Raw genomic sequence first — 10,939 nt, 5'->3', positions numbered from 1 at the left:
AATCCCTCCAATTCTGAATTTCCCTTGAGCTTCACAATGTTCTTCTGAGCTTTGATGTAATGTAATTTAACTATAAATGATAAGGCTGTCTAAAATTAAACATATTCACATCATGTCTGGCAGGAACCTCAAACTCTACAATCCCAGAAACCCAAAGTAACTTAAAAAAAAAAATCAAATCTATGCCTCATTTTTTTTTCCTCCTTCAGGAGCAGAAAATTTTTTTTTACCAATAACTTCTCACTCCTAGTCACCAAATTCTAAATTCTCCTCTCACAAATGCCTCTTCTGTCACCCGTTTCTCCTCTCCACTGACCCTGACCAAGTTCAAGCCACAGCCCTCCCTCACCTGACCCCCAGGACTGCCTCCCAGCAGGGTGCTCCGAATTCAGTGCGTTCTTAGAAGAATCCGTCCTTTGTATTCGTGTAACTACGTGTCTGAACACGTGACGGGCGCACACGTCCTCCTTCGGAGCAGCTTAGGCGAACAGTCCTTACACGTCGCTCAAAACTCTCCGTGTCAGCAGCCTTCGTTCCAGGCCGCGGGCCACTCGCGGAGAGCGGTGTGTGTCCCCGAACACCTGCAGGAGCGCCCTCAGATCTCCTCCCCCGGCTGTGTGTGCACGTGCACAGGTACCCGTTTCGTTACACGGGGTCGTTATCGTTAATTCCATACCGGGGGCTGCTCAATGCAAGTGGGACCACAGCCGCCGTGCCCCATAATTTACCCGGACAGAGGCTGCGCGCCGCTTGCAAGCAGCGTCCCGGTCGTTTGGGTGGGCGGCAGCCAGGAAGCCCCCCGGGAGTTAACTGCTCGCTGCCGCCCTCGGCTCCGCAAGGGGAGTCCGCATTGACCTTCCGTTTTCCTCGGACTGGACCTGACCTCAAAACTGCAGGGGATCGGCACGGGTAAAAACGCGGACAAAACAAAGGAAGAAGAAGTCTGATTTCTTGCCACCACATTACCATGCCTCGGTATGACACGTAATTGTGTTAACACTGAAACCTGGAAAGCAAAAGCACGTCGCGCAGGGATAAGTCCCAGAGCCGCCGCAGTTTAGACCCGCGCGGGGCAGGGGGAGGGTACGGCCTTAAGTCTCGCAGAGAGCAGGCACGAGCGCTGTGGGCTCCCTGTCTCTCGCGAGAACCAAGCTTCGGCTCCGCCCTCCACGGCGTGCGGCCGCGTCTCCAGGGGCAACAGCAATGGCGGCGCCCTTCTCCGAGCGGCTCTTCTCGCTGGAGCTGCTCGTCGACTGCGTGTGTTTAGAAGTCGGGCTGCTGCCGCCGCCGCCCGTGGTCGCGGTGGAGGAGGAGCAAGAGGAGGCCGGAGAGGAGGAGGAGGAGGCATCCCCGCCACGGCCATCGCGCGACTTGTGCCCCGCCGTGGCCTTCCGCCTGCTGGACTTCCCCACGCTGCTGGTTTACCCTCCGGAAGGCCCCGGAGCCCCAGCCCCGGAGCCCCGACCCGGCCTGGTCAGCTTCGGTCGCGGCAAGTCCTGTCTCTTCCGCCTGCACCCCGCCACCCTGCGCCGCCAGCTCCTTCGGACCCCGCTTTACACCTTGCTGTTGCTGCTGCCCCCCGGGCGTCCTACGCCCGCCCCGCAGCTCCTCGGTGCCTGCAGCATCTCTCTGGCTGCCGCCGCCCACAAGGTCCTGGGGCAGGCCGCCCCCGGCTGCTCCCACGGCCATCGAGGGAGTTTCCCTCTGCATAACCAAGTTGGGGAGCGGATTGGGGACATTGCCCTGGGCTACCGCTTAACCGATTTAGGAAGCAGCTTGTTGGGGCATCTTGAGAGGCCGGTCGCTTCCACGGGAGGTGGGGTGGAGCGCGGAGAGATCGGTTCCCAGACCCCGCAGGAAAAACAGCAGCCACGCCCAGAGCCAAGAACAAGACATGGCGACAGTTTTCTCATGGGTTTAAAAATCCCAAAAGCACAGAAGGGTTTGGAGGAAGGAGCTTTCCCCAGTAAGACCAACTCTGGTGACACGGTTTCTGTGAAGCATGGACAAACCAACTCTATTTGTTCAAATTCTAGTGGTGTGAGGAGCGTTAGCCCCCCAGATCAGGAAGTCACAGAGTTAGACATCGAAACAAACACATTTTGCCCCCCTCCTCTGTATTACACTCATTTGACCCAAGAAAGGATGCCCCCTGTGCAGGGTACAATCACCATTAAGCCTCAGATAAATGTACCTGAGGAACCGGATGGTATTTGTGTGGAGGAAAACCGTGCAACTGCCCCAAAACATACTGATTTTCTGAAACTTACTAATTCTGGGGCACATGAAAATCCTCCAGTGCCCATAAATCCTCCGCACGTTCAGGATGCAGGAGCACGTGACCAAACTTCAGATCATGCTCAAACTGAACAAAATAGAATTAATACAATAAGGCAGCTGCCTTTGTTAAATGCCTTGTTGGTTGAGTTGTCCGTGTTATATAACCAACCTGTGGCAAGCCCTACTCAAATACATCCTCACTTAGCCTGGTTATATAGAACTGAGGATAAGAAGTCACCAGAATCTTCTGCCAAATGCACATGTAAATCTGAATCTAAGGATAAGCTTCCTGTGGGGGGAAATGAAAAGTCAGTGAATCTTCAGTATAAAAAGAACCCAGTCGAAAATCTCAAAAAAGGTAAACATTTTGAAAAGAACAGTGGTGACCCCCCCAGAAGAGTCCCAAGAGGGAAGCTGCTTTATGGTTTAACAAATACACTTAAACTACGTTTAAAGCAGACAAATCCTGATATGTTGGTAGTACATGAAAGAAGAGAGCAATATAGAAAAATGCAAGCACAAATGTTGGGTGCAAAACTCAGAATTCCTTCATCCAAAGTTAAAGTATTAAGCTTTGCAGAACAACATCAGAAGCCACGCCAACTGCCAAAAGACGAGTGTTTGGGATTAGATGCATCTTTTGCTGAAAACAGTGATACCTCAAAGCAAATCAGTGGAGTTTTTGATGACCCTAGCACAACTAAAGAAACTAAACTGAAATGTGCAACTGAAAAAACTGTAGATTGTGGTGAACATAGAACAGATAATGGTTTATTGCAAGAAATTGTGAGGCCTGCAAATTCCACTGTCCCACAAGGGGTTATGCATGCAAGTATTTTGGAAGGAAAAGTGGAAATGAAAGTCCAAAGTCCATGTGTTTTCCAACAAGTTGCAGTTATTGACAGAATTGTAGTGGATAAAGAAATGGAAGATAAACAGGTCAAAACCACTGATGATGACATTCTTATTGATGATGTTGGTGAATATAAACCATGTAAAAATAGTTGCTCTGAAAGCATCTCAGAACTCAAGTATTCCGATGACTTCACCAGCCCTTGCTCTTCTGAAGATTTCTCTACCTCTGAGGACACTAGCAGAATTTTACAAACTCATGATAGCAGTCCTGGGTCAGAAAATCCAAAACATAATCAATATACAAGTAAATCTAGTGAAGCAATACTGTCCACAAGAAAAAACAGCAGTGAAAAGAGTTCTGTTCTTAGCCCGCCTTTTTCAGCTGGGTTGCCAGTATACGCATGTAAAAGATCTCATATTTCAAAGATTAAAGATAAAAGTTTGGAGGAAACGTCTAGTATCTCTACCAGTGATTTATCTTCATCACATTGGACTGAGGAGAAAGAAAACCAGATAGATCGAAACAGTATGCATAATACTGAAGTTCTAAAGAGGGGTCAGGACATCCCTACTAAACTTAAAACAAGAACTGGTTGCAAGTCTTCAGAAAAAAGCCAGTCACCTCGGACATCGCAAGTGAGTACTTATCTGCCATCTAACTTGTCGGACCTGGAACTTAATGTCCTGGACAGCAGTGCACCAGATCACTTTGATGAAGATGATGAAGTTGCCTCACTAAGTATTTCCAAGCAATGCAAGGATATTTGCGAATTAGTGATAAATAAACTTCCAGGATATACAGTGTGAAAATACGTGCTTTTAAAAAACATTTTATTTTTGTATAACCTATGTGTACCGTTAGTGAAACAATTTTTAATTATTTTTTACATTATTTTAGTACATAAATTACATGGGTAATTTTTAAAGAAATATGTTATTTTGATGTCTAGATAGTATTTATTAAGTTGAACAGTATTAATCATAAAATCACCTTATAATCTAGGTAAGATTGAAGTTGTTTAATCTTAGAAGAATAAAAGTATCTTTCTAAACTCTCTGAAAAAATCAGTCATCCTAAAGCAGACTTCAGGCACACCATTAAAAATGAAGCCTAGTTAATAAGGATAATCTCAGATTCTAACGGGAATAAATCATTTGACAAATATCGAAGAACTTACTGTGTGAGATACAGAAAGGTACAAAAATGTTTAACATACAGCCCCTGTAGGTAAAGCTTACTGTTTTACACATATATGAATTCTTTAGGGAAATCTTTGATACATACACATCCCATACCCCAATAGATAAAGTCCTTTTTATATGTCATCATGTGCTCTACTTTTTTTTTTAATGCAGTTTGTGTGATCACTTGATTAATGTTTATCTTCTTAAGTTTTGCGAAGGAAGGGACCATATCTGTTTTGCCCACCAGTATATGTTCCTGGTACCTAGCACAGTCTCGCCTTGGTTGGGGTGTGATAAAAGCATGTGTTGAACAAATTAATGAAGTCCACGCATTTAAAATAACCTGAAGGGAGGCAATAGAATTAAGCAGTCAAACAAGCAAAAATCCTAAGAATAAGCAGAAAATCCTTATTGGAAACATGGTTATTTGACTACAATATTTTTGTTTTGGTGTCTATAAAGAGCCTGCAGGTGTTCAATGAAGTATTTGGGGAAGGAAGCTAAGAAAGGTGTCTTCCAGTTTCTTATATAGAAATTGAGTTTATTGTTGTCACTTCAGGCTGTTCCATAGTTATTTTTAAGGTATGCAAAGTTTGTTTTTATCTAGTGATCATTTCTTTATAATTTCTTCCATTAGTTTTGTACTTAGACCTTATTGTGTTCAACTATTTACATGTAATTTTTTATGTGTTATATTTTAATTTTTATATTTTAATATATCTGATCTTTTTGGATATATGGAGTGAGGCCCTAATTTCCCTTCCTTTATAAGTAATCAAATAACAATGCAGGTATTATCTTTTGAATGATAGTAAAATTTAGAAAGGTGGTAAGAGATGAGGATATTATATTTTGAGAAACAATATGCGTAAAAGAAATATGGGAATGAACATAATGTACTCATGGGACTGAGAAAATATCTTGATTAGAATGGTAGAGTGGTAGAAAGGATATTTGTTGAGTAAGAAAAGTCCCCAATCGTAGGGAGCTTTAAATCCCAAGCATAATAATAAAGACCTAAGCAATCAAAACAAAAGAGTATTTTAATTTACAGTTGAGCACCAATACTTGGCCATGGCATTTTGAATATTAGAAATTATTGAAATAATTTCTTGAAGGCACAGAAATTATACCAGTAAACGTTTTGAAATAGGAAGTGCTTCTTAATGGCTAATGGCTATGATCTTAATTTTTCAGTTAATATAAAGCATCTAGTGTATCATCTCAGAAAATCAAAGTAATTTAATGCTATGTGTTATAGCTAGATATCAGCTTGGTGTGTAAATTGTTAGCAATTTTTCACTACTATGGAAGAGAAAAATATAAGCAATAATGTCAGAAACATTAGAGAAATAATTCCTTAAAAATCAGCTTTTATTTGATTAAAAGTAAGTCATTGCCTGTGATGAGAATAGATGAGAAAAATGATTAATTCAGTATGTCTGGGGTACAACAAAGACTAAAGCATTAATGTACTTTAGATTACAAAACTAAGTAGGTAAATAAGATTCTCTTCAAGTCACTCCATCGGTATTTATTTCTAGAATTGTGGTGTTAGTATTAATAGCTTAATTCTAGTAAAAAATACTTCTTTTCATGCATTTAGTACTTCCTATTTGCAACCTATCTTCAAATTCTACTTCCTGTTTTAATTCTACAACCTAGAAGCTTAGTTTTTTAAGAATATCATAATAGATACTATTCCTGAAATGTTCTCTGTACCCTGGATTGCTTAAAATCATTGAAACATGAAATAGTATTTCAGGCTCTTAAATAAGGGAGACCTGTTATTTAATTGTAAAATTAAGCTACTGCAATTCAGCTTTTCTGAATAGCATAGGTAGCTGAGCTGCTGTGGGCAAAACTGAATGGGAGAGGATCTAAGAAGCAGTGAGCCACAGAATGTTAGGACCTTAGGAGGCAGCTGTCAATGGTGACAAGTCCTTTGAGCTATGACACGTACACAGATTCTGAGAGGGCTCTGCGGATGCATACAATATGTTGGTTTTTCCCTCGGTCATTGGTACACTGCCCATGGCTTCAGATACAAGGAACGATGATACTGAACTTTCTGCCTTGGGCTTCTGGTTTTCTGTAGAGAGCCACCCCTTCCCATCTCAATTAATTTTTATTTTCTGCATATAAAAGCAGTGCATTTGTTATGGAATTATATTTGGGAACCAAGCTTTTATTTTCTGTAAAGATAGAGTTAAAGATCATAAATTAACAAACCACACCATGGTTAGAAAGGCAAAGGAATTTCATAACAAAGCAACATATAAACAAGATAAACAATATTTACATTTGTCTAATCATAAACTGTCCTTGGGCCTAGAGATATAGCCATCCCTTAGGCTACTTATACTTTTATTGGGATTAGGATAACTGGAATTGTGCAGAATGATAATTTATGTGCCAATACTTGCTGGATCCTTCTCATTTTTAACCTAAAACAATGCAAGGATAATATGCTTAGTCAAGGACCAAGGCATTTTTGCTATTTTTCTCCAGAAATTTATCTGTCATGCTAGGAAATAACAGATTTCAGGAAGAGCATCATTAGGTTGGAGTGCCTAGCCATAGGAATGTAATTACTAACTTATTTTTCAAATACTTCTCTGTTATGCTAAAAATGTGTATTAACTCTAGAAAAAAAAAATAGAAAATTCAGGTAGAAGTCTTTGCTACAAAATTGTGTATTAAGGGAAGGTTTTGATTTTTCCTTCCAAAACTCCAATGAAATCACTGATGTAAAAATAAGAATGAACCCTTAGTAGCCCTAGAGAACAAGGCAGATGCTGCTGGTAGACAGGACCGTTTGAGGAACTTCTGGAAGATAAAGAGCTGGTGGAATTGGGTTGATGAAAAATGTGTTAGAAATCTACCCATCAGCCTCTTCCAGTGTGGGAGCTGCTGGAGAAATGAGAAGATAGGGTTTGTTTTCTAAGAGCCTCAAATATACTTCAAACGAAGTCGACTTGGGAATAGAAGCAGGTTGTGGGCAACTTGGGGGCAGAACAGAACTGAGGATGTGAGAAGTTGGAGCCCAACTAAAGGTTTATCTACTAGAAAAGTTGTTGGGATCAAAAAGAAAACTGGTATTTTTGCTTTTTGACACCAAAATGTTTTTATTTTTGTTTTTTTTTAAAGATTTTATTTATTTATATGACATGACAGAGATCACAAGTAGGCAGAAGCAGGCAGAGAGAGAGAGAGGAGGAAGCAGGCTCCCTGCCGAGCACAGAGCCCAATGCAGGGCTCAATCCCAGGACCCTGAGATCATGACCTGAGCCCAAGGCAGACACTTAACCCACTGAGCCACCCAGGTGCCCCAACACCAAAATGTTTTTAAAACATCTTTTTCAGTTTTACCGGGGAGACCACTAACACTTAGTGGCAAATTAAAATGATGTAATCCTGGCCTTTGGAGATGGACGAATGGTAATTTTCATCCTCGGTCAGGTTATATGAATTCTTGGAGATTATTTCTTCACTATAGGATTGGTTTGAAGATTGAACCAAATTTACCTAGCAAATGGACAGTGAATATGCATGTGAGTGTTGAGGAGTAAATTTAGAATTACAGAGACTATACCATGGTATCTGTATTTCTGCCCTAGGGGACCCTATATTTTTAATTAAAATCTCAGGAAATCAACTCTTCCCTCCAAAAGATTTGAACAAATTTTCCATGGCACAAGGCAAACAGATAAAGCATGGAGATAAAGCAAGACAGAACTTCTGGCCAGGGAAGAAGACTGTTTAGGACAGAGGGCAGAGCCACAAAACCACACAGAAGAAGGAGCCCTTCTCAGAATATTAAGCAGGGGAGCATCTAGCTTTGTGCAGAGTATTAGGCAGTGGTGAGAGAAGGGTTTGGAGGGAGAAGGGGATGCAAAATTTCCTTTCCATTCATTAAGAAAGGGAATTGAGCCAGGGCATAAGTAAGGACAATTTTTTTTGAAAATAATAAAGCAAACCTATGTGGCTTGGACTATAGGAGGTTGCTTTTAAAACATCTTTAAAATTTGTATTAAATTTTTCTTTCTGGATATTTCAAGTCTTTCTATAAGTTGCAGAAAAATATTTGCCCCTTTATACACCTTGGAAGTGATGCAGTGAATGGGGAAGGAGCTGTGAAAAATCAGTCATAATGAAATAACCAGAAACTTTGAGAACGAGTTGGGAAGAGATGAACAGCTTTCAGACCAGATATTGTAACCGAATAGGGGAATCCATGGCAACAGGAATCAAAAGATTCAGGTTTTAATAATATTTGTGTGTGTTTGGGAACAGACCAGGATAGGAGATCAGCCAAGTTTAAGACAAGTTAACAGCTGAGGTCATATACCGTAAAGAAAGAATGTGGATTGGAACAGGTCTGAGTCAGTAGCTAAGTTAGTTACTATAGGATCAGAAATCCATACTTGTAAGCTTGACAACTAAGAATATTATCAGTTTTCTTCCTTTTTTGTTTCCTTCTTGGTTTTAATATAGTTCTTTTTTTAAAATTTTTTTTATTTTTTCAGCATAACAGTATTCATTATTTTTGCACCACACCCAGTGCTCCATGCAATCCATGCTTGAAGGATCTTTTAGTTGAGCTCAAGAGTAATAGGAAATGGATTGGGCTGTGCTCCTAACTGAGCTGAAGTCCTAACAGATGAGCAGTATACTCCCAGGGTCTACATACTGAAAGACAAAGAAGATATGAGGGCTCTTCGAAAGCTGCTCCTTTCTATCCAAAAATTTCTCCTTTAGTTATCTCTTCTGTCCTGGAAAGCTTGAAGTTTTTTTTTTTTTTTTTTTTTGATTTATTAAGGGTAACTCTTCAATGTCAGGGCTTACACCCAACAACTGTGTGGAGTACTGTATTTCATGCTTGTGATTTCGGTGTCAATCCTGTAGACTGAATTGGGACTGAATTCTGGACTCAGAATGACATAAAAAACAATGAATGGATTGCTTTAGCTATGGAGAAAACTATTGTCAGAAGATTTGACCTAAAAATGATTGCTTACATACCCAAAATTCTTAAGAATATTTCCAAGTACTTTGGGACTGCATTTGTTAACATGAGGGAAAAGATATTTCTAATCTTCCAAAAAGAAGGTCTGAAATATGAATATTGGCTTCTCATTAGTAAAGTACTCCCTATCCCGGATATTTTCTTTTAATAGCCAAAAGCCAAGTATTTAAGAGGACAGACCTATTTTCAGATGGAACTTCCTTCCGTTCCAAGGCTCCTTTTCTGGAATATATGATTTCATGGTACTCTCTTGCTGTATCACTGATCACAGCATGAGCTTATCCTGTCAATCTCTAAGAACCAGTGCTAGAGGTAGGATTTTACTAAAATCAAGGTCTAGCTTTTCACTGGAAATAGATTTTTTAAAGTATTTTGGTTATGTGGTCTCCATTGTCATTAACACTAATACTTCCTGACTCTGATAAGCACTTTACAGCTGATGAGGAGCTTCCAGTGCCTGACAATATCTTCAGAAGAATCCTATGAGTAAGCATTAATATAACCAAGGAAGCTGAGGTTGTTTTCCATATCCATAACCTTCCTCATTGCCATAGAAAAACTGAAAGGCTCTTCGTATAAATATTAGGAAGTTAATATTCCTTCATTATTTATATCATTTCTGGAGTCAGAGTGGATAGCAAGAACCTATAAATAGATAAAGTTTAATTTTGAACTTTATAAAACTGTGCTGTAATTCAGACCTCCCTATTATTTTGGTGTCTTCTGTTTTTATCTTCTAATTCAGTTGTTTTTACTAAACCAGGTGTATGCTTTTCTGCATCCACAAGGAGGAACTCATCCGTATGCCAAGACTATGATTATACTCTAAAGGAATCCAGGTGTGGTATTAAAAAGCAGCTGAGAGTGTTAGCCAGTTATTGCCAGAAAAGAAAACTTGAATTCACAGAAATTTGGAACTAGAAAAGATTTTATGAATCATTTAATTCAGCTCCTTCATATTACAGAGAAGGAACATGGCCCCAAGAAATGTAGTTTGCCGGTCCCTCACCCGCTACAAGATTGTTTCCATTCGAAAATGCTACTTCTTGTGTCAAATGGGAAACACAGTAAACCCAAATTGTATGTCTGGATTCTAGAACACTTACACTGAAAACACTAACCAAAGAATTAACTCATTCAGAGATGTGGGAATTTCATCCTCTGCATCACAGGAAAGGCATTATGTTTAGGACCAGGGGCAGGCCAACCTGTTAGAGTCCACATCCCTGCTATAACCTTAGGCCGGTCCCTCAAGGACTCAGTTTTCACATCTGTACAATGGAGAAATCAATGATATTTATAAGATTATAAGGATTAAATGAGGAAATATTAATGATTAGCATAACCCCTGACACTTATGAAGATATATTGGCCATCATTATTTCCCCAAATCTGGTAACATGCAGACTTTTTCCAGACGGGTCAGCTTATTGGTAACACCAACCTTTACATTTTTCCTCAAGCCAAAATTGTCTCATCCATGCTCTGAAGCACTCTACATTTCCATTGCTTACTTTTCCACGTTCTTGAATATACAGCGTTAGAATAAATATTAATACCAGGGCAAGTCTTCTTAAAGAACATTTTGTA

The 10,939-nt window shown here is 40.3% G+C and overlaps 1 protein-coding gene across 1 annotated transcript; it reads left to right on the top strand.

The window, feature by feature from the left end:
• The first annotated feature begins 273 nt into the window (after nt 1-273).
• MAP10 (microtubule associated protein 10) lies at nt 274-10,057 on the top strand. The gene has a single exon (XM_059170441.1). The coding sequence runs from the start codon at nt 1,204-1,206 to the stop codon at nt 3,940-3,942; it is 2,739 nt and encodes a 912-aa protein (XP_059026424.1). The 5' UTR covers nt 274-1,203; the 3' UTR covers nt 3,943-10,057.
• The last annotated feature ends 882 nt before the right edge of the window (nt 10,058-10,939 follow it).

Source organism: Mustela lutreola, chromosome 4, assembly GCF_030435805.1.
Source record: "Mustela lutreola isolate mMusLut2 chromosome 4, mMusLut2.pri, whole genome shotgun sequence".
Classification (NCBI taxonomy): Eukaryota; Metazoa; Chordata; class Mammalia; order Carnivora; family Mustelidae; genus Mustela; species Mustela lutreola.
The sequence above is the reverse complement of the archived record's forward strand: the minus strand, read 5'-3'. Positions and strand labels throughout refer to the sequence as shown.